This window comes from Pseudochaenichthys georgianus, chromosome 20 (genome assembly GCF_902827115.2).
Source record: "Pseudochaenichthys georgianus chromosome 20, fPseGeo1.2, whole genome shotgun sequence".
Lineage (NCBI taxonomy): Eukaryota > Metazoa > Chordata > Actinopteri > Perciformes > Channichthyidae > Pseudochaenichthys > Pseudochaenichthys georgianus.
Window position 1 is genome coordinate 12,367,421 of NC_047522.1, and position 25,526 is coordinate 12,392,946.

At 43.2% G+C, this 25,526-nt stretch overlaps 1 protein-coding gene across 3 annotated transcripts in view; it reads right to left on the reverse strand.

Moving 5' to 3' along the window:
* Nucleotides 1-25,526, reverse strand: part of dpp6a (dipeptidyl-peptidase 6a) — a 488,251-nt gene that overhangs the window by 91,513 nt on the left and 371,212 nt on the right. For all 3 annotated transcript variants that reach the window (XM_034108575.1, XM_071206894.1, XM_034108574.1), the window contains one exon: nucleotides 9,484-9,582. In XM_034108575.1, coding sequence (XP_033964466.1) covers nucleotides 9,484-9,582 — 99 coding nt within the window. The remainder of the gene's footprint in view (nucleotides 1-9,483; nucleotides 9,583-25,526) is intronic.

Sequence of the window (25,526 nt, forward strand, 5' to 3'; positions counted from 1 at the left end):
GCGGGGCTGACTATCAATCCATCGAAGTGCGTCTTTGCCGCTGCAGAGACGGAGTACCTGGGCCACATCATTGGACACGGGGTGATACGGCCACGGGTCAGCAAGATTCAGGCCATCGAGTCATGTCCTGTGCCACAAACAAGGAAGCAGCTCCGATCTTTTCTGGGCATGGCAGGCTTCTACCATCGCTTTGTACCACAATTCTCTGCCAGGGCAGCTCTACTCACAGACCAGACTGGATCCCGGTCTTCAAATCAGATACAGTGGACAGAGGAGTCCATGGCAGCTTTTCACGACATCCAGGGATCATTGAGTAAGAAACCTGTTCTTTACAGTCCAAACTTTGATGAACATTTTATCTTGCAGACGGATGCTTCTGATAGGGGTCTGGGCGCTGTGCTTCTCCAGGGGTCATCAGACGACCGCCATCCAGTGGCCTACATCAGCCGAAAACTGTTCCCCAGGGAGGTCAGGTATTCAACCGTGGAAAAGGAGGCACTGGCTATCAAATGGGCCCTCGACTCTCTCCGGTATTACCTCCTGGGTAGAGAGTTCACTCTGGAGACTGATCATAAAGCGCTTCAGTGGATGGGAAGGATGAAGGATACCAATGGAAGGATTACCCGGTGGTACCTGGCACTGCAACCATTCCGCTTTAACATTCAGCACATCCCAGGCAAGGACAATGTCACAGCTGACTACCTCTCTCGCTGTTTCAGCGAGAGTCTTGAAGGGGGGGGGAGTGTGTGATGGCCACAGCCACACAGGGTAAACCAACTACACTGCATCCTCATCTTCAGTAGTTTTGCTTTAGTGCAGCTACAATAAAACATGCCAATTAACACCACATTTGCTCTAGATGGTAAACTCTTTATTTGATTGTAATCTGACATTGCTTCAAACATTTTAGCACAGCTAAAACACAAGTATTTGTTTGTATTAATTACCTTCTTTGTCTCTTGAGTTACCATGTCCATTGGGGGAGGTTACTTCCTGGTTCAGCAAAGGGCGTGGCCGAGCGCTGAGGGCTCATAAATACTGCAAGGAGCCAATTGGGACAGATTGGGACAAACCACCTGCTTCCATGTCAAAGGGGGGATTTGGGTTTTGTCAGTGTCCTGTGTATGATGTGACTATTAATTATCCCTTGGGTTCAACTTGGTTTGGCCAAGCCACTATATAGGTTCCTTGGTTTTTCATTGTAGGAGGTCCGTTTGTTGAGTTAACACCTGTTATGTTTCTTTGAGGTATTTTCTGTTGACCTCTTTTATAGGCCTTGCTATTATGATGTTTTGTGGATTTTTGGGTAAATAAAAACCCTAGTTTATTTAAACCACTCCTGTGTCCTGTTGTCGTACTGCTTGGTCCCTGACAGATGATAAATACAACTTTGAAGCTTCGGCAGAATTACAAGCGGAGAACGGACTAATGTAACGTCACAGCAAGCATAACAACAGCCGGTGTTTCTTGTGAGTGTTTCCCCGGTACACAAACGCAAAAATACACAAACACACTCGCGAGCTTCCCCGAGACCAGTAATACAAACGAAAATGTGTCTTCGGGTCAATGTGACTGATTTCGATAGAGCAAGTCACATTTGGTTTAGGCACGAAACATACCACCAGTAGAAATACATTGCTTTCAAAATCGCTCTGTGTCGAATCAATAGATTATATTTCGTGACTATAACACGAAATGCCGTGAGAGCTTCATCCTCTGAACACCACAGGATGGCGACTGTAACGCACATAACATAGGTACGTTCCTCTGAAATGATTGTCCCCTGCAATTATTATTATCCCTCAATCGAGTTTGCTATTCAGCTCGCTAACGTTAGCTTAAACAAACGTAACATGCAACGTTAGCCTAATCTAAAATGCTCTTCTACGGCGTACCTTTCATGTGGCTCGTCAGCGTAGACTCTCGCATCGTTATTTGTTGCAAACTTTGCAGGAGGCTACTCGTGGGCTTGACCCTAGTCTTAGCCATGGCTTGTATTTGTCTTCTGCTAGCCAACGCTCGTTGAAACGGCAACCTCCTGGCACACAGTCATCTATCTCATCAGAATGCCCAGGTCACACGTAACACAAACACTTGCAGTTCGCGCGCATAGCGCGGGAAGGCCACAGCGGAGCTGTTTTATGTAGAAGCGAAGCAATTATTTTTTTTTAATCTAAAAAGCGAACTATTCAGTCAGACAGCAATTTTTTGTAAAAGTAAAGCATTTACATTTTCAAGCACTTTATCTCAATTTCAAGCACCATTCCCAAAATTCAAGCACTTTCCCAACCTTGAAAACACCACGTCAAATTTCAAGCATTTTCAAGGATTTCAAGCACCCGTATGAACCCTGTGTTATACATCCTGCCTGCGCGTGCACCTTCACCCCTCGCTAAAAGCCCTCTCGGTCTTGTGTTGTGACTTGCAGTCTGTTTAATAAATCCATATAAACACGTTACAAGGGAAGCTTTAGGTGCTGCTCACACGGGAACGTTTACGCACCGTATGCGTTTTAAAAAAAGTCTTCCGTTCACACACATTCATTTATCATGTCCGTTCACACGAGACCGCTGGAAACGCTGTAGTACATATGCCAGGTCTGTAAGTGGCGCTGCTGCCACCACAAAACACACCAAAAGCAGCGAAGAAGACCCCGGAGCATTGTTGCCATGCTGTTTATTCCCTGCGGTGGACGGCGTGTTCTCCTGCTGTATATCTATCCGGTAGTCCACCAGCAGATGAAAAACACCCACTTCCCTCTTCCAAGGGACGAGGGAACCATGCGGCAGTATCCATTAACAAATGTTTTCGCCGGTCAACAAGTTTAAATCTTCCGTACAAAATTTGAAAAGTGCCGGTCAGAGGTCTTCTTTGTTATTTATTGAGCTTTAAAACAAATTGATAAAGACTCTGTATAATAATATAAGAATAATACACGGAGCCTCTCTTTTCCTCCCCCTCTTCTGCCAAGCAGCTGATCTCTGAGCAGGAGACGTGGGGAGAGGGAGGCGCGGCTATTTCAGCGTTATCAGGAAATGATCGTACATAGGCGATTACACGGAGCCGTTGGACCCCCCAGAGCGTTTCGTTTTCAAATCTATCCACCTTGGGACCCGTTATCGTTTGTGGGGTCCATTTCTATCGTTTTGTTACGGCCTCGAGTAAATGAAAGGGCTATACGCAAGAGAATCTATGCGGATCCAACCCGTTTTGTTCTCGTGTAAACAGGGTCTTAGTTGCCGTGTCCTTATTCTCAGGTCCTCCATGCTCCATTCTCTAGCGCAGTGGCTCCCAAAGTGTGGGGCAGTGTGGGGGCGCAGAGGCATGACAGGGGGGGCGCGAGAGACCAGGAGGAAAAATGGTTATAACATTTAAAAAAAATCATAATTTGAAAAATTATTGATTCGAAAATAATATGATACAGTACAGGTTTCTGTGTTTCATTAAAGCTTGGCATTTAATGGGTGTGTGTGTGTGTGGTGTGTGTGTGTGGCCTAGCATTACTATACTTGTGGGGACCTAAATCTGTTTACACAGTCACGTGTGGGGACTCGCCTCCCTTATGGGGACAAATTGGAGGTCCACTTGAGGGGAATCATTCATTTTAGGGTGAAGACTTGGTTAGGATTAGAGTTAGGGTAAGGTTAAGGGTTAGGGTTAGGCATGTGTTGGTTATGGTTAAGGTTAGGATAAGTCTCCAGGAAATGCATGTAAGTCAATGTCATGTCCCCTGAAGTGATGTATACATGGTAGTGCTGGGGGGAAACGATTATTTTGAAAACGATTAATCGGGCGATTATTTGATCGATTAGTCGACTAATCTAACGATTATTTTTCTGTTGTTCAATTCATAAAAAACGTAATGTAAACAAATGTGGATGGCCTACCTGCCTGTCAGCCTTCCATCCAATATGGTCTAGCTGCGGCCGCGGCCAGTACGCGGCGGTACACGACACGGCGGTACACGACACGCCCACCTGACACGACACTACGGTGGCTGAGAGGCACCACCGTTAAAAGCGAATTGACGAGATTTACATCATACAGCCCATGTAGTATACACATTGATTTGAATTTCTTACAGTAGGAGAGGTTTTGGGGTTTAGGAGGGAGGAAGGAAGATTAGGATTAGGTAAAAAGGTAGGGAGTGGTTAGGGTTAGGATGGGGGGAAGGGAAGGGTTAGATTGAAGGGAGGGAAGAGAACTGCTACCCGGGAACGTTCATACTGGGTAGTTTATTTAGTTTAAAAAAAAGTTATCCAACGAGTTAGAGACCACAAAGGAAGTGTAGTACCGCCGTTTGGCCACAAGACTCCGGCGCACTCCTGGGGGCTTGGTTCAACCTCCACTGTCCGCGGCCGCAGCTAGACCCTTCTCAGCCACCGTAGTGTCGTGGCAGGTGGGCGTGTCGTGTACCGCCGTGTACTGGCCGCGGCCGCAGCTAGACCATGGATGTATAATAAGAACTGGATACAGCGTGGGAGGCGGGGCCTCATTCATTCCTTTGAGAGTTGCTCATGAGCGCATGATGATAAAATGGCCCAACTTTTGAGAGAGTGAAACGTCACAGATTACCCGGCATGCCTGAGAAGTACCCGTATGTGCGTTCATAGTGCATGCGCAACTTTAACCAACATGCTCGTTCACATCAAGCACGTCAATTTGCGTACACGTAACAGCACCGTGCGTTCATGACAGCATGGTAATGGCTTGTTATTATGCAGTTAGCAGCTAGCGGCTAGCTAGTAATTATGCTAATGTACACATCAATCGTTATGTACTTCTATTATGCTGTAACAGGATCTAGTGATATCCAACAGAGCTTCATTTAGCATGAAATAATTATTGCACTGTATATATATATATATATATATATATATATATATATATATATATATATATATACACACACACAGTGCAATAAACTTGTTAGTGCAATAAGAAGCTACAGGAACGTTAATCTACGTTGGTAATATTAACTTTATTTAATACAACATTTACGGTACAAGATTTACATCATACAGCCCATGTAGTATAATATTTTACAAATGATGAATTACAGCAAACATGTGCAATACATCCATTATTACAGCTCCGTGGGCTGGCAGTAAGGCGATATGGGTCCGTTGTTATTGTGCATCCATGGGTAAAGAGAAACTCATGCAGTGCTGAACACGTAACATGAACGTGCCGGGTGGCGCGGTCCCGTGGGTTAGATGCGCGTTCATAGTGCCGAGGGAAATAACTCTCAGAATAACGTTATTAGCACATTTTTACAACTTGAGGAACGAATGTTTTTAATAAGGGCTATACAAGTGTTCACACTGGGTAGTTTATTTAGTTTAAAAAAAATTATCCAACGAGTTACAGACCATTCTTTCCCCATGTAAGTCAATGGGAAAAAGTGTTTCCGGGCCTGGTAACCAAACGGATGTGCAGTACCGCCGTTTGGCCAGCACGAATATTTCCATCTGAGTCCGGCACACTTCCTGGGGGCTTGAGCTAGACCCTTCTTCTTCCATCGGGGCACAAACTTATCTCGTGCCCTCATTGGTCATGTGCGCGTTCGTGTGTGTTGGAGGAGGGGCTCTATAAGGAAGTGGCAGATTTTCTCCGGTTGTGTATTTTCAAATTCTAGCGATCTCGAGCCGGTTTCTCAAACTTACCTACCCTACCTTTAATATTTAAGAACCTATTAATGTGTTATACCAGATTAACGGAAATAATCTCAGCTAACTGACGATACAAACCATGTTTACCAAAACAAAACACAAGTCTCATAAGAAGCATCTAAATGACACCTGAGCGAAAAATGCTAACGGACATTGGCACAGAACTCAAGATAAAAGTACCCTTATTACTTATCGTAGCTGCACATACAATATATCCGATTAAAACTGAGACTCCACAGATTATGTAGGTATATAGTATCATCACTGAGTGATCCGGACTCGCGACAGGGGAAGCAAATACAGTCATCACAACACGTACCTTTACAGAGCTTCTAGGGAGATCGTCTCACCACCGTAGCTGTCAATCTGATCAAAAGACGTGTTCAATGGCATTAAAATGAGAAAAAACGCGGCTGAATCGGTTAATCCATAGGTTTTTAACGTCTATGTATAAAAAAATGATTGAATTTATAATCCATAATTCCATTTTAATGTAAAAATCGGAGAGCAAATGCTAGCTGCTAATGGTAGCCACCACAGCTAGAACTGCTTGTTGCTTTGGGTGACCCACGTGTGTGTAGCGACGCGTCGACGCGGAAATATGTCGTCGACGATATTTTGAAGTCGACGCATTAACGTCGTCGACGCGTCACTACAGCACTAATACATGGTGGGTGGGTGGGTGTGTGTGTGTGTGTGTGTGTGTGTGTGTGTGTGTGTGTGTGTGTGTGTGTGTGTGTGTGTGTGTGAAACGAGCCATTTTGTGTGCGTGCGCGAGAGAGAGAGCGCACCGGTACTGGAGATCGTTGTTGTTAGCTTCTGGTGCTAGCGAGCTATGCTAACGGATATAAGGAGTTTTTTCAACAACAAAGAGGAGGAGAGTCCTCTCCTGTCAGACTGAGAGGCTCAGTGAACTAAAGGACTCTCTCAGTGTTATCTCAGTGGGTCTCAAACGTTTTGGTCACCATTAATGTAAACAATTATTTCCGAGGCACACATTTATATGATCAGAAAAAATGAAAAACAGGTATGAAATACTATGACAGTAAAAAAAGAATAAAGTTTAAAAGGGTGATTTGTAAAATATCCATAAATAAAAAGTAAATCTGTTTACAGTTCTGTTTCATATGGGTGTTGAGAGATGTATCCATAGATCTCTTCATTTTGCTCTCAAAGTGCACCAGATTGATGCATTTAACTTCAATATTTAAAAATAAATGTTCCCAGGGGAGGTTGCCCCCGGACCCCCCTATGTTAGGTCCACACACCACCTATAAAAATAGCACTTGAACCCTGCTTACACCTATATGCCGTGAGTTGATTATCGAGCCTTCATTGTAGCAGTTGCGGGTACGTTGTGTATATGCGTGGGGATTGTTGCAGTAGAAAACTCCACTGTAGCGACCGGTACATTAATGGGAAACCCTAAATGTTTGAGCACCTTCTAGGAAAGGTCAAGCTACCCCACAGCACCCCCAAAACAAATCTCTAGCGCCGCCACTGAGCCTGACTGGTGTTGGGGGGGCCCGACTTTTTTTTTTCTCCAAAGGGGGGGCCTGACAGAAAAAGTTTGGGAACCACTGCTCTAGCGTACAGTCAACTTTTACTAACTCGTCAAGTCGGAGTCAATTAGCTCGCTACTTCCGGTTTTGGGATAAGGGGTTACCAAAATAAGAGTACTGTACGGAGCCCTGGAGGGTTCATAGAGAGAAAAATAAATAAAACGAGGCCACGCTTTATTAATTTGTGATATACTTTCTCGTTCGAACAAGATACTTTCTTATGATTAAACACATCGAACTGCCCAATTATTACACCATATTGTATTTACAGCATTGTATTTGCTGTAAAGTGTCTCTACTGTAGGCTATTTTTATTATATGTACAGCACTTTGGCTCAACCAAAAAACTTGATATGATTTGACATTATTAGTTTTATTAATAGTGTGTGTGTGTGTGTGTGTGTGTGTGTGTGTGTGTGTGTGTGTGTGTGTGTGTGTGTGTGTGTGTGTGTGTGTGTGTGTGTGTGTGTGTGTGTGTGTGTGTGTGTGTGTGTGTGTGTGTGTGTGTTTGTATTTGTATTTGTATTTGTTTATGATAGTGTTGTTGGTTCCGGTGCACTCCGGCAGGACTATAGCACTACATTCGTGGTAATTTGAAAACAAATGCCGGTGGTGTCGGACACAGACAATTTTCCAAACTCACATTGGTTTCTCATACAGAATCTCTGTATAGTACAGTATGTGTATTCACTCTCTGTCCTAAACGGCTTGTTGGAGCTCCTTCCCCACCCCCTCCCTGTTTGCCCAGTGGCCGTCTGCAAGACAGTGAGACACAGCGAAACCCAGCCCGAAACCAGCCCGAGCACACACACCTGCAGCCTGGCTGTGAGTTTGTGTGTGTGCTTTATCCTGTGTGTGCAGACTCATAGCCTCGCCGTGTCCCGCTGTCTCAGGCTGAGAAAGCAGCGGAGCTGCAGCTGAGAAAAGATTGAGTGTGTGTGTGTGTGTGATGTAACGTAATGGCACTGCGGACGTAACGTAACGTCACTATACCCAAATACGTCACTATACCCAAGAAGAAAAAAATGGAAAAAGAGAAATCTCCAACGAGGCGTTCTGAGGCAGCATAGACAGGTATTTTCTGTGTTAGAGTTTTACTCGCTACAGGGTGTACTTTGAGGATTTGTGACTCTGCAGACAGTTTACATGCATACAAAGCTACATAACACACGAGGGGACGGGTAATAACCAGAAAAGCATGACATGGGACCTTTAAATACAAATATATTTATTTTTGTATTGGTTTTTCAGTTGAATTATACTTAAAGGTAAGGTATGTAAGTTTGAGAAACCGGCTCGAGATCGCTAGAATTTGAAAATACACGACCGGAGAAAATCTGCCACTTCCTTATAGAGCCCCTCCTCCAACACACACAAACGCGCACATGACCAATGAGGGCACGAGATAAGTTTGTGCACAGATGGAAGGCTGACAGGCAGGTAGGCCATCCAGTTATTTTAGCCGGGCCGGCTAAAATGATTGGTCGTACTTTTTACAGTATTACGGCTTCCACAGATGACATTTTTTAATGGATTTTTTGTCAAAGCACTTAAGATATTCATTGCTATCGGGATGTTAAGAACATTCCATGTATCTCGAGCCGGTTTCTCAAACTTACATACCCTACCTTTAAAGTTCAGGGTAATCAACTGTTAAAAACATACTGTTGAAATTATTATTATTTTTTTTTTTAAAGTTCAATAAATGGATGTTTTCAAAGTCAATGAATAATCATGATATCAATATTGACCAACACATAATCGTGATTATGATTTTTGCCATAATCGAGCAGCCCTATCTAAAATACAACCAAACTGATGTAATGTATTTGTCAGGGAATTATCCAAGTGAGACTTGGATAGGGGTGTGTTCTCTCTTTGACTCTAAATGATTGCCCTTCTTGGATTTCATTGGTCAATAACTTTCATGGACTTTAAGTATCTAACAAGACAATTTGACATATCCTAGGATTTTAAAGTTGCCTATTAAATTAGATTCAAGATGAATTGGCACATTTAAACAACTAGAAAGCTGAGACTCGTGATATTATTCTTCCTATAAAGCTGTTGAAACAATTGACAAACAAGTAGTAGATTGATATCCCATGGAATCGAAGTAAAAATATCCCAAGAAAATAATATCCTCTTCTGTTCTTGTGATGTGTGAATAAGAAAGAACCTTTGATTCATATGTTCAAATCCAATGAAAATAAGAAGTGTGCAATCCTTTATTAAATAAGCATACTTACTGCTTATCCATTTGGCATTAGGGTCATGAATCTTGAATTCTTTTCTAAAGAGGTCTGCAACAGTCATCTTGCCCTTGAGAGCCAGTTGGTCATCTTCACCTGTAAAGGAACAAACACAATTAATATCAAGATACTGAGCAGCTCCTTATAAAATAAATGCTTTTTTGTAAGTAAAAAACATATAAAGCACAGGAAATATTTGTGTTATACTTTCCAATACATCCTGGAGTGAGTAGAACATTTAAAAGCTTTATAAATCTTCACAATGCTAAGATTTGAAACACAGTGACTTGACAATAATGTCTTTTATATAAGATTAGAAAAAAAACTAAACAGACATATATGATGTTCGAATTGCCACTTTGAGCCCTCATTAATGGTCCAGTTAAAGGACATCTATCATGCTATATTTGAACAATATATTGTAAGGCCATACCTATATAAATATAGTTTTTTTTTTCAAAATACCAAAAAGATCCTGCATTTTAGCCATGCCTCATTTCGCTCTATTTGCTCTTTCCAGCGCTGTTTTTGCAGGGGGCTGATTCTGTGAGCTGCAGCTGACCACGCCCCCCTGCAGGAGAGGGGAGCGTGCTCTGAGATCAGCTGCTAGGCTGCAGCGGGGAGAAGAGGGGGACAAAAAGAGATCTCCGTCCTCCGTGTTTTATTCTTATAGAAGTAAGAAGAGAAGTAATGGAGCAGAAACCCTCCTTTTTACGCAGCGGTCCAGACATAGACATCAAATGGCGACACATATTCAGTTGCCAGTTACTTTTGGCATTAGGGCAGGGATATCTAGATACTTTCCAAGGTTTGACATAATGAATTGTGCTACTTTTAAAGCAAGCAACGATGTTTTCAAATCTGTAATCAAAAAGCTCCTCAAAAACACTATCGAAGCAGTTCCTGCCGTTGCTACGTTAGTTCAAACAGTAACAACGGACTATTTTTCACTTGGTGAGTTCCCTGGAACACCGGGGACACATATTCATGTATAAAAGATGTACAAAAGTGCATTTTGCACATGATAGGTCCCCTTTAAGTGATAGTAAGAGTCACAAGAGAAAGTATTCTCATCATATCCTCCACTAAAATCCCCTCAACCATTGACAAGCTATAGAGTTCTGGGACATGTCATGGGACATGACGTACGCTCAACACATGGCGAACGTCATGTTTATAATTGAGGTACATTTTCTAAGCAATGTTTCCAATTTATAAAAAGCTAACATGATGGGTCAATGTGCGGTGCTCCACGGACAATTTGACCCATGCGTATGCAAAATAACGGGGTAGGAACTGCACCACCACTGGCAGTAGGTTGAAAGGAGTAACATGTAAACTAATACCATACGTCAAAATATTACCTCTCATGTAACATTTATGACGAGCAAACTGCAGAAATGTATCAATCTTACAATGAATACAAACAATTCTTGTTTGATACTCCAGAATGCAAAAAAATGCTCAAATTTGAGAAATAAATATTATGTTATGCAAACAACCCCTCAAACATGTTTTCTGATTATTACTACAATTATTGCATGTTATAAAATGTATTCTCCAATCCACTTTGACTTGTGATACATAAAGTAACTGTTGGGGAATAATTTGCCCTGCATGTCCTCCTTCGCTCTCTGACGCAGCTGACCAACCTTGAGCAGCCGTTATCTCCCATAGGGAGGGGCTGCCCTAGTGTTGATGTTGCCAGTTTATGACTGGGCAACTCTCTGTCAGAGATAGTTATTGTTGTGGGACACCTGGAACACATCCTTCTCGGGGTGTAGATGACCCTGAGCCATAAGGGACAACAACTGTGATTCAGTGTCCTCAGCTGTTTAGTCGATCTATTGAAGAATGTTGATATTACACTCTGAACTAGTTAAAACCTTGAGCTACAGGAGGGTTCTTGAGGATTGATTGTGGCCAGGGGCGGCGGGTACTGTAGGCTAGGGTAGGCTGTAGGCTAGCCTTCCCAAATATTTTTGTCACTGCATCCTGGTAAAATAAAAATATAATGTAGCCTATACTGTTTGTGTCTTTGACATTAGCGCTCCTATGCAGCCACCTGTGCCCTGTACTACGAAGCCAGTTCAACCCTGGATATGTTTTAGTTATCTTAACTAACCCTAACAAACGAGATCTCGCTAAGCGGTCCTACGACGCTGGTTATCAACTCGGTAAATCGAGCCAGGGTTTCTCTCTCCAGCTGAAAGCATTCACGTGAAAGGGGCGGGGTTAGCAACATTTGACCAATCATAAACAGCGACAAATCAGAGAGGCGTATCTGGGACAAGTGTACTGACAGCGCAGCGTCATACTTCATTAATGAAAAGTAAACTAATATTAGACAAATATGAACTTTAAACATCCATGATTTAAATATATAATCCAGCATACAAGCCACCTGCAAGGTGAATATAGAAAAACTGGTTAAAAAATAAATAAACTACTATAAAGTGTTTGAAAGCGTACAACAGTTTTATGATATCACTGCCCCATCTAGACACGTGTGGATCTGACTTTAATTACATTTGAGTTGAGTGTTTCGTCAACCTAATGTGTTGCTTAAAATAATACGTATGCATACAGTATGTGACAATGTAAGTGTTGCACAGCCAGATACGGCTCGAGAAACTGACTCAGATAAGGAAATATATGATATATAATGATATTATGTGATCGATGATCTGATTGATGATGTGATATGAATGATAAGTGCGACACGTCGGCGTCTTCCCTGCATACGGCAGTTTAAACTGTATTTCCTTTATCCTGTAATATGACTTGATAGATTTAAACTCCGCACACTGAGCTCTGCAGGCGGTGCTTTCACTGAGTCGATCTCTTTTCTGACGCCGGAGGCGGGCAACGTCAGGTAAAAAAAGTGATTTAGCCTTCCCAAACCTGAGCCTCACGCGCCTCCTATGATTGTGGTATCTCAACCGTGTGGTCAAACCGTGGCCTGTGACATGTCTTGTGAATTCTCCGGCCGAAGCTCCAAATAAACCGTCAGTGTTTGCCATCAAAGCTCCAGCTCTCCTCATGTCTCTCTGACTCCAATTGCTTCAGATGTTTACCGCACAAATTGGCGTTGTTGGCAGGATACCAACACATCTTCAGAACTGGTACATTGTGTAAGTGTAATTTCAAATCCACATTTGGACATTGCCTTACCAGAATCTGTGATTGACAGTATCCTGAAATTACCTGTGAAACTGAGCGGCTGTGTTTCGTTTTTGGTTGATGAACATTCGGGGCTAGTAACCCCAGGGAATCAGTGTCTGGGGACTTTGTCCTCGCTGATTTTCTCTGTGTATGCTGCTCGGGACGTATGTGCCATACAAGCATACACAGCTCATGTTTGGAGAAACCTTAAAGAAAGGCATCAGTAAAGTGGAACTTCTGTATGAAAGCAATGTAAAGATTTGTATCAAACAAACCGCAGAATTTTAGGGGTTTCAGCGGCCAACACTAGCAGTTAGGAAGAAGCAGCCAGAGATATCACGACTATCGCCTCTTTAAACACGGCTCCAGCTGCAGCGCGGGGTGTGTGTGTAAATACCTCCCCATATCTGTTTTGCTGGTGGAGTGCGAACTGAGAGGGAGAAAGTCATAGTCTGTGCCTACGGCTTTAACTCACGCCACCGCCATCTCTATTAAAAAGGAGAATGGTCCAAATGCACACTCGTTGTTTGTGACCGTTTTCTATGTGCTGGTAAAACGGGGCAGCGCGAGGTGCGTGCATTTCCTGATGCGCCACAGTTCCCTACATGCTGGAGGAACTGGTGCCGGTCCGGGGGGTGCATACATAAAAGCATAGGCTAATTGATCACGGGTGGGCAGTGGCATGCGAGTGTAGAGCAAGACTGTGTTTCATTGTTGTAATGAACTTGATAGTGAGTGTATAGGCTGGTCCGTAAGTGACTACACTAACTGTGTTTGTTGTTGGAGGGTAAGGGTAGAGGGAAAATAAAAGTCTATGCGCTCCTGACCTATTCTAGCACCACTAGAATAGAGTAGTGGTTGTCGCAAGGGGATAAGCTAGTTATCGCTCTTGGACGGTCATCAGGCACCGATCATAGGACTTGTATACAAGGGTGGAAGCGTGAGTCAAGGCGCCCCACTGGAGATAATTCCCTACCCCATCTGAAACCTCTTAATTCAGACTAAATTGAGCTGGATGAGCTTTGCTGGCACGCTGGTGTTTATTACGAGTTCATGTTTGTTTGTCTGATTGTTTGTATCGGGGGTCTATAATCTATATTGGTTTGTCTAACCGCCGTCTTGTGTATGTTTTGTAACAACTAATAATGAATCAGTCCATAGCCAAGGTTAAATAAACTAAACTTTAGTTAACTCACCAAAAGTAAATTACTTGAGAAAAATAAATAATATAAAGATGTAAAGCAAAATTCTGGTAGTATAAATGTGCTGCAAAGTGAAAATAAATAGCAAAAGAGTGTTTTTATGTCCTGCATCTGAGTGTGCAGAGGAAAATGTAAACAAGAAGCACACTGTTCATGGTGTGCGCTGTAGGTGTAAGAAGAAAATAAGATGATATTGCTTTAAGAATACATTCTTAAATTGTATTGCTGGTATGTTAAGATATCTTTGTGACCTTGTATAAACCCTATACCCCGTCTTACACCCCGAGACCCTCAGAGGCATCACTGCTGGTCGTAAACAACCTGCCTGAGGAGGTCAGGGTTGTAAAATCTGTCTGCTCTTTTAGGTCAATGTTGTATTATTTGTTTGATTTATTCTTAAATATATGTATTGTACGGTGGCCCTGAAGTGCAAGACACCACAGCATTTCAGAAAACACCACAGCATTTCACAAAACACTACAGCATTTCAGAAAACACCACAGCATTTCACAAAACGCCACAGCATTTCAGAAAACACCACAGCATTTCAGAAAACGCCGCAGCATTTCAGAAAACACCACAGCATTTCACATTCGACGGAAAGGGTATTCCTTTAGGGAGAACACTTCTTGTTTGTGATTGGACAGAGCCAGCCAGAGAAGCACTGCTGTGATTGGTTGTTTTTGCTGCCAGTCAAGAAATGACGCTTCGTGATTGGTCAACACCCGACAGCGAAATATGTCCCAACCATGGTCCCACAAGGTATGGTCCCAACACATCAGCCGTTAGCACACACTCAGATCTCACAGCTCCTCATATCTGTTCAGAAACTGGACAAAAGTTAAACATGTACAAACCACAGACTGTCTATGTCATGGCGAATACAGTCGCTGCTTTATTTATGTCTGTATGATGTTGTTGTGAGTGTGTACGGAGCAGCTACAGGTTAGTTTAGCCTGATGAATCCGATTCAGAAAACACGCATTTTAAAAGCTTTTCGCCTGCCGTCTTGTCTGCAGACTTGTCAAAGCGTTAATTCATGGTTTTTACTAACTGCTATCATTATGTAGTTACTTCGGCATCACTTTGAAACGTGTATTACAATTAAATCACGGTCAAATATGTTCATTTTGTTGTAGGATTTACATGGAGATACGCCCCGTCCCCTCTCCAGCGCCTCTTGTTTGAATGACAGCATTGACAGGAGCAAACACAGCTGACAGCCGCGGTGAAACTCGAGCAGCCGCGGTGAAACTGGAGCAGCCGCGGTGAAATTAGAGCGATGTGAATATTGGGTAGTCTACCATAGTATTTACATGGAGATAAGCCCTTAAAAACCATGAGTTAATAAAGCATTAATTCTGTATTTACTCCTGTCATTCAAACAAGACGCTGGAGAGGGGGCGGGCCGTATCTCCATGTAAATCCTATCGGAATCGGATCCATCAGGCTAAACTAACCTGTAGCTGCTCCGTCCACACTCACAACAACGTCATACAGACATAAATAAAGCAGCGACTGTATTCACCATGACATAGACAGTCTGTGGTTTGTACATGTTTAACTTGTGTCCAGTTTCTGAACAGATATGAGGAGCTGTGAGCTCTGAGTGTGTGCTAACAGCTAACAGCTGATGTGTTGGGCTAATCACAAGCGTCATTTCTTGACTGGCAGCAAAAACAACCAATCACAGCAGTGCTTCTCTGGCTGGCTCTGTCCAATCACAAACAAGAAGTGTTCTCCCTAAAGGAATACCCTTTCCGTCCAATGTGAATGCTGTGGTGTTTTCTGAAATGCTGTGGTGTTTTCTGAAATGCTGCGGCGTTTTCTGAAATGCTGTGGTGTTTTGTGAAATGCTGTGGTGTTTTCTGAAATGCTGCGGCGTTTTCTGAAATACTGTGGTGTTTTGTGAAATGCTGTGGTGTTTTGTGAAATGCTGTAGTGTTTTGTGAAATGCTGTGGTATTTTCTGAAATGCTGTGGTGTTTTGTGAAATGCTGTAGTGTTTTGTGAAATGCTGTAGTGTTTTGTGAAATGCTGTGGTGTTTTGTGAAATGCTGTAGTGTTTTGTGAAATGCTGTGGTGTTTTGTGAAATGCTGTAGTGTTTTGTGAAATGCTGTAGTGTTTTCTGAAATGCTGTGGTGTTTTGTGAAATGCTGTGGTGTTTTCTGAAATGCTGTGGTGTTTTGTGAAATGCTGTAGTGTTTTGTGAAATGCTGTGGTGTTTTCTGAAATGCTGTAGTGTTTTGTGAAATGCTGTGGTGTCTTGCACTTCAGGGCCACCGTAGTATTGCATGGTAATAATGAAAAAAACGTAATTGAACACATTTTGAAAAACAAAGCTGATAAGACAGAACTAGACTCAGACATAATACGAATTATTGTAGAAACATGTTGCGCTGTTGCTGTAAAATTGAAACTTTGTTGATTATCTATTCCAACTGGCCACTGGAATCAGATAATTAATATAAGTTGAAGTTCAATTACAGTTTTAAATATCGTTTAACATTCTTTATTAAACTGCTTAAAATTATTTCTCGTATCAACCAAATTGGTCTCAATAGACATTACTACAATTCTAATAGTTGTTAAACGACTGACAAGTTTTCTGAAACCGAGCTTATGAACAAAAGAGTAAAGGTCGCTGGTTAAGCCAGGATCAATATATTATTTGACGTTTTTATTGTGTGCATAATAAATGTATTAAATGAATTGAGCAATTCTTTAAAAAGTATAATGTTGCAAACTCTTTAAAATAAGTACAGTTACAAAATAGATGTTGTTTTCCAAGGGCCTCTCCTTCACCGGCCTACACTTTAAATCATGAGACTTTCAAATCATAACAGACAAAGATCAGTATCACTTTGTGTTGCAAGCTAAATGTAAAATGTATTTAATTAATGTACAGTTGTTTTGATTTATTTTAAATTCTCCAGTCGAGCTTCCTTCGAGTTTTGTCTAAGTAACACATTGTTTCTCATAACAGGCGCCTCACATTCTCACTGCTGTCCCAAATGTTTTAACCTTGGGCAGACAAGCGCACGCACGCACGCACACACACACACACACACACACACACACACACACACACACACAGCGCCGCCTATGTACACACCAAGCCTAACCCTAACCCTATACATCACTTCAGGGGACATTACATTGACTTACATGCATTTCCTGGAGACTTATCCTAACCTTAACCATAACCAACACATGCCTAACCCTAACCCTTACCCTTAGCCTTACCCTAACCCTAATCCTAACCAAGTCTTCACCCTAACATTAATGATTCCCCTCATGGGACCTCCAAGTTGTCCCCATAAAGGAGGCGAGTCCACACACGTGACTGTGTAAACAGATGTAGGTCCCCACAAGTATAGTAATGCTAGGTCTCACACACACACACACACACACACACACACACACACACACACACACACACACACACACACACACACACACACACACACACACACACACACACACACACACACACACACACACACACACACACACACACACACACACACACACACACACACACACGGGCGGCGGGTGATGTAGGCTAGGGAGGGCTAAGCCTTCCCCAAATATTTGTGTCACTGCATCCTGGTAAAATAAAAATATAATGTATAATGTTTGTGTCTTTGACATTAGCACTGCTATGCAGCCACCTGTGCCCTGTACTACGAAGCCAGTTCAAACCCTGGATATGTTTGAGTTATCTAAACTAACCCTAACAAACGAGATCTCGACGCTGGTTAATATCAACTCGGTAAATCACGCCAGGGCTTCTCTCACCAGCTGAGAGCGCGTTCACGTGAAAGGGGTGGGGTTAGCAACATTTGACCAATCACAAACAGGGACAAGTGTACTGACAGCGCAGCGTCATACTTCATTAATGAAAAGTAAACTAATATTAGACAAATATCAACTTTAAACATCCATGACTTAAAGATATAATCCAGGATACAAGCCACATAGTTGCACCTGCAAGGTGAATACAGAACAACTGGTTACAAAATAAATAAACTACTGAGTGTTTGAAAGCGTAACAGTTTTATGATATCACTGCCCCGTCTAAGACATGAGTGGATCTGACTTTAATTACATTTGAGTTGAGTGTTTCGTCAACCTAATGTGTTGCTTAAAATAATGCTTCTGCATACAGTATGTGACACTGTGAGTGTTGCACGGCCAGATACGGCTCAGCTGACTCAGATAAGGAGATAATATAGGCTATATTATGATATTATATGATCGATGATCTGATTGAATGTGATATGAATGATAAGTGCGACACCTTGGCATCTTCTCTGCATACAGCAGTTTAAACTGTATTTCCTTTATCCTGTAATATGACTTGATAGATTTAAACTCCGCACACTGAGCTCTGATTGGTCTGATTACACGTGACTGTGTAAACAGATGTAGGTCCCCACAAGTATAGTAATGCTAGGTCACACACACGCACGCACACACACACACACACACACACACACACACACACACACACACACACACACACACACACACACACACACACACACACACACACACACACACACACACACACACACACACACACACACACACACACACACACACACCCCCACCCACCATGTATACATCACTTCAGGGGACATTACATTGACTTGCATGCATTTCCTGGAGATGTATCCTAACCTTAACCATAACCAACACATGCCTAACCCTAACCCTTACCCTTAACCTTACCCTAACCCAATTTAGAGACAATGGACGTCCATTCTCAGGAGACGTCTGACAGTGGTGCGGTTACCCAAAGTGACAGACCTAATGTTACCTCTAATTAGAGGCAATGGACGTCCACTCTCGGGAGAGAGACCTCCAGCATGTGTCCCTGAAATGGGGACTCAGGTTATGTCAGACTTCCATGAAATAGACCGGGAAAACCACCTATGTGTAGCCCCTCAAAGAGCCCCAAAGGACGGACTATAGACCTCCAGCATGTGTCCCTGAAATGGGGACTCAGGTTATGTCAGACTTCCATGAAATAGACCGGGAAAACCACCTATTTGTAGCCCCTCCAAGACCCCCAAAGGACGGACTACAGATCTCCAGCATGTCTCCCTCACATGGGCACTCTGCTTATTTCACACCTCCAGGAGAGAGACCAGTAATGGCACCTATTTCTGGCCATACACAGAGCCCCAAAGGACGGACTAAGCAGCTCCAGCATCTCTCCCTGACATGTGCAAACAGGCTATGTCAGACTTCCATGAAATACACCGGGAAAAGCACCTCTCTGTGGCGGCTCACAGAGCCCCAAATGACGGAGTAAGCAGCTCCAGCATCTCTCCCTGACATGAGCAAACAGGCTATTTCACACTACCAGGAGACAGAGCGCGAAAACCACCTCTTTCTGACCCTACACAGAGCCCCAAATGACGGACTAAGCAGCTCCAGCATCTCTCCCTGACATGTGCAAACAGGCTATGTCAGACTTTCATGAAATACACCTGAAAAAGCACATCTCTGTGGCGGCTCACAGAGCCCCAAATGACGGACTAAGCAGCTCCAGCATCTCTCCCTGACATGAGCAAACGGGCTATTTCACACTACCAGGAGACAGAGTGCGAAAACCACCTCTGTCTGGCCCTACACAGAGCCCCAAAAATGGACTAAGCAGCTCCAGCATCTCTCCCTGACATGAGCAAACAGGCTATTTCAGACTTCCATGAAATACACCGGGAAAAGCACCTCTCTGTGGCGGCTCACAGAGCCCCAAAGGACGGACTAAGCAGCTCCAGCATCTCTCCCTGACATGAGCAAACTGGCTGTCAGGTGCTGATGGAAAGCAGGCGGAAATACATTTATTTTTTTACCCAGGAATAAGTGTTTACAAGGCGGGTCAAGTGTTCCTGCAGCCCCTCCATAACGGTAATAATGATTATAAATCATTTCCAGGGCAGAAAGCTGTTTTTTTTAAAAGTGAGAAAACGATTTAAAACCGTTTAAAAAGCCATTTGAGTGCAGTTATTATGTGTCCCCACAGGAGGGCGCATCAGCCAAGTGAGCATAGTGCAAAAACAGTCAAAAACACCCTAAAAAAAGGCAAATCAATGGATTTAAAGTGCAGGGAAGCTCCGCAACACACACAGGTACATTCCTAAATCCCCACAATAGTGACAACGGTGATTTAAACTAGTTTATGCGGGGAAAAGAGTGCTAAGAATCGGATTAAACTCTGCTAACAGTGTGCTAAAAGCCTGATTGTTTCAGAGACCAATAGCCATGACACACCTAAAACCACCCCTCACAGAGCCCCAAAGGACGGACTAAGCAGCTCCAGCATTGCTCCCTGACATGAGCAAACAGGCTATTTCACACTACCAGGAGACAGAGCGCGAAAACCACCTCTTTCTGGCCCTACACAGAGCCCCAAAGGACGGACTAAGCAGCTCCAGCATCTCTCCCTGACATGAGCAAACAGGCTATTTCACACTACCAGGAGACAGAGCGCGAAAACCACCTCTTTCTGGCCCTACACAGAGTCTCAAATGACGGACTAAGCAGCTCCAGCATCTCTCCCTCACATGGGCACTCTGCTTATTTCACACCTCCAGGAGAGAGACCAGTAATAGCACCTCTTTCTGGCCCTACACAGAGCCCCAAATGACGGACTAAGCAGCTCCAGCATCTCTCCCTGACGTGCGTACTTCCATAACCTCGCGCACCTTGGGTCCCCGGGCCCCCGAACTTAAGCACTCCCCCACGGACTAAACCTAGATGATCACACCCTCAAGAACCTCGTGCCCCTGGGAACCTTAAAGGGGGGGTGGAGTTTGCAGTGCTTTATCGTCCGCCCTTAAGCTTCCTACAGAGGACACGTGACTACCAGACATTCAGACACTTCTAGGTGACCAGGGGCATGCTTGTATGGAAGTCATTCATTTTCAGTTTTTTTCAGAGGATGTGTGCTTACGTTTGGGTCCCTGTCCCTGTCCCTGTCCCGGTGCGCATGGAGGTGCGAGCACTTTGTGCACTGTTGAGGATGTTCTCATGGCCCTGGTAACACTTAAAGGTGATGGATTTTGTGGTGCTTTACTGTCCGCCCACCAGCATCCATATTCGGCCTTATTCACAGCACCACCCACCCTCCTGTGGAGGATGTTCTCATGCTCCTGGTAACCCTTTAAATCAGGGGTCTCCAACCTTTCTCCACCTGAGAGCTACTTTGAAAAAATGAAAGTGGCCAAGAGCTACTTGCATCGCTAACATGTATTCACATAGCACTCATCAGTTGAATTAAGCTACTTTTGTGTGAAATCAATACCTAAAGCTTATCTAAAATCTTAACTTCACATCAAGGTCCAAGAAAACGACAATTTCTCACGTATTAATATGGACAACATAGTAAGTACTTCACTGAACATTCACATAAATGTCCAAGAGCAAATTACAATGTGTTCACTTCTTCTTATGGCCCACATAGTAAATACATCGCCTTAATCACCACCTTACAAGCATCTTATGGCACGTGTGTAAAATAAGTGCATTCACTCTTTTTTACAGTTAGTGAGATGACTGGCGCTGCATGGAGTCCACCATACAGGTGTATGCTGGACCCACTTAGGTCCACTCTAATAGAGTCATTTACATGTTCATCAGTCGGTCTTGTTCTGTATTTAGATGTCATTCATGCCAGAAAAAGGCTGCTTCACAAAGTAGAGCCAAATAAAGCAGACATTTCCAGTGCTGCTTGGTGATGTTCTTATAGTTGTCTGGGCGTACAAGGCTTCAGAAATGTTGTGAGTTTTGCTGAGGCTTAAGCTGAACATGATTTTGGAGATTTATAACCTCCATCTCCATCTCCACAGGATTGACACTGAACAGTGCAGCCATCTTTTCTTCTTCTTCGTGTTGACATGAAATTATAAGCCATAATAAATCAATTGTATAGGTCTAGCCTCCCTATATCTGTGTGACATTTTTCCATCCTCAAAAACAAATACTTCTGCAGTCTAGCTGCAGCTTCAAGCAACGGTCTTCTGTTAAAGAAAGGACACTGAATGTCTTGAATGAGGCATCACACACATGACCTGAGTCTGAACAAAGCAGACAACAGGAGTATTTACAACAGCATTATAAAAACAAAAATAGTGCATGTGGGTGCACACTTACATTCTCTGTTTTACCGTTACATTAATCCCATGAATGTATGAGATGAAGTTATCTTCATCATCTCAATCAGTGATTAAGTGAATAATAAAGTTTCTATCAGGTCACTATCAGCCTGTCACTCTTATTAGTAGTTATTTTCAGGAGGGGGCGGGGCTTGGAGGAACAGAGAGGAGACGGTGATCGCGGAAGCTTTCCTCCTGCCTTCACACACTTTACACGCGTATTTAACTGAAAATAGCAAGAGGACATTCATACTCTGCAATCCAAGACTTGATTAAATCCACCAAAAACCTGACATGACGATAACGAGTGTTTTTCAAAAACACAAATCCCTCCCTCTGTGTCTCTGAGCCGCAGCGACGCGGCCTGATTCAGAGCGGGTCATTCTGCCGTTGGTTCTGACTGGTGCTGCTGGAGAAAGCAGACTGCTCCGTGTGTGGTGTCGCTGTGCCGCTGTCACATCTGCTCATTGATCTCTGCGTCACGGACCAATTGTATATTCGTGTGACAGAAACAATTCTAAAATAAAAAAACGTTATTGTCCGGCCGCGGCCGAAAAATCAAGAAGCAACCTTACTACGCTATAATCGATAATCGAGCTGCGAGCTACTGAAAAGCTGCCCGCGAGCTACCGGTAGCTCGCGATCGACGTGTTGGAGACCCCTGCTTTAAATAGTCTGATACTACCACTGCACTTTACAAGCCAGAAATAATGTTTAAATTGTCGGTAAAAGTGTTTTTAAAGATCTGGAAGAGATTTTTAGCCTGTCATTTTGCAAGATATGATTTAAGATTGAAGCTCTCCTGGAGATGGACAGAATATGTCCATTTCCAGGAGAGCTTCACTGTTAAATCATATCTTGCAAAATGACAGGCTAAAACCCAGGAATAAGTGTTTCAAAGGCGGGGAAAAGTTGTTTAAAATAGTCTGATACCTCCAGGGCGCATCACCACATTTTACAATCCAGGGAAGGTGTCTGAATCCTGGGTAAACTTTGTTTAAATAGTCTGATACCTGGCACTGTATCAACCCCTGAGAATCTTCAACGTTATTAAAATGTTTTTTTATTTATTTAATTATCACACGATTTTTACAAAAACAGTATACACAATATGCATAATAAAAACATGATAAAAACATGATTAGCGGGGGCCATATTAGCCGTCTAACTTGTACGGTGCACCGGGGGAAAAAGGCCCCTACCCCCACATCAGGAGTATCAACCGGCCCTGAAGAAGAGGTATCGCTGCTCTCCGCACCTGAGCCCTCTTCGGAGGTATCTGACGGCGGTAGAACTCCTTCCGATGATGCTGCTGCAGCTGCTGCCGCCCTGAACATGGAGCGGATCTTCAATCCCTCCTTTATTCCAGGTGTATTCGCGTAGAACCGGTCTGCAGTGCTTACGTCGTGACACATAAACCTGGCGAGAATCGACCTGCTTTCTGGATCTTGGTGATGCTTGATATTGTCAGCCAGGGCAGTGCGCAGGATTGTGAAGGTGACGGCTGTTTCTAGCCCAGCATCAGCCCAAGCCCTCTTCAAGTGTGCGTTCAGGTTCTTGGAGGCATGCTTCCCCGTTGTGAAAAGGAAGAATTAATTCTGAGGACCCGACAAGCCCTCTTTTAACCCCATCCACCGCATGACCCAGTTAAACTCCTTTACTGTAAGTACGAGCTGTGCTTCGCCAAATGTCTTGGCAGTCTTGTGATCCTGCACATGGATGATGTAGCCCTCAGCAGTGCCCCTTCTGTCCGCCTCCAAGACCTCAGTGTTGGTCATGTTTGCGTACACACCCGGACGGTGGCCATACAGGAGGTTCCAATGGAGGGTTAGATAGCCATATAGCAGGTACTGGGTGATTGAGGTCGGATTGCAAGCCATCAGGTCAAGGAGATCAGGGATGCGCTTCTCAGCGGCCGCCATGGTGGCGAGAAGCTCCGCCTGGCTCGGCAGACGATCCAGCTTGTTCCTCTTCACCTTAAACTGGTGGACAGTGACAGACTTTTTCAAGTCGTTCATGTTGGCTTTCACCTCTCTGATGATGTGGGTCATATCAGACTGGGTGAGCCTGCACCCCCGGAGCTTTGACTCAGACAAGTACCTCAAGAAATGGTTCACATTCTTCAGGAACAACAGCGATGTTGTGACTGCCCGGCCCGACTTTACAATATACTCGCTCCAGCCACGGACCCTCTTCGTGTATTTTAGGAACAGCAAATCTGACAGCCAGTTAACACAACCCAGTCTCACAAAAAAACGTGTAATAACTACGTTGGTCCACAACGTAGGACGTAGTATTTCTACGAAAACGCCTCTGAAATTGTAAGATCCCTACGTTTTTTTTCACCATTCATTCCAATGGCTGGCGTCTATGTCACGTGATCTTCACATTTCTCCCTGCAGAAAAAAAAAACATGGCCGAACTTCGTTTTATTCTCGGTGTAAAATGCCTATTTAAAGTTACTTTGGCCATTAAAATGCGTTTTGATGTCATTTGATGCGAGAAATATGAGTTGTTATTTCAGATTATGTGTGCAGTGGATGTACATGATCTTTAGTTTGCTAGTTATTACGAAGATCACTTCAGGAAATTGTGTCTATACAACGTTTTCATTGTTACCAAGGTGGTTGCTAGGGACGCTGCTATCGATATTATTTCTGTTATGTTGTGTAACTGTTTAATGTTGTTATCTTTATTGCTACCCCCTTCCCCGTCAATTGATAGTCTTGGTCCACAGCGCAAACCTATTAGTTTAACAAAATCTGCATCTAAAATTGTGGCATAAAATCAAATCAAATCAAGTTTTATTTATATAGCACATTTATAAACGATTTTTGGTCGAGCCAAAGTGGTGTACATATAATAAAAATAGCCTACAGTAGAGACATTTTACAGCAAATACAACAGCACAGATTGTTCAGAATATCAGTATGAGAAAAACGACACCCTCTATCCTTAGACCCTCACATTGTACAAGGAAAAACTTCCAGAGAAAACCCACAGTTTAAGGGGAAAACATGGGAGAAACCTCAGGGAGAGCAACAGAGGAAGGATCCCTTTCCCAGGACCGACAGACGTGCAATAGATGCCGTGTGTAATTCGAAGAGATAATACATAGGCATAGATACGTTATTTTCCCCTTGTGCAATTCTCCATTTACTCAACAATAACACATACTTATCCTTTTGTTTATTTATTTTTTTGATTAACCTCTTAAGCCCTGAGCCTGTTTTTCAGGTTTCAGGCTCGAGAATGCCACTAACACAACAAAGACTATATCTTCACTTCTAAAAGGGTTAATTAATAATCTTTTCTCTCAAAGCAAGGTTACATATTGTGAGTTGGATGTAGAAGTGTCAGAATCAATATAGATGTTTTTATTTTAAAGTAAATTCAGATGGAACATAGTAAAAACATGTAAATTATAATGTCCCCATTACTTATAGTGAAAACCACCCTTGAATGATGGGTTAGTAGACTAAATGCTTTAGGAATCCAAACTATA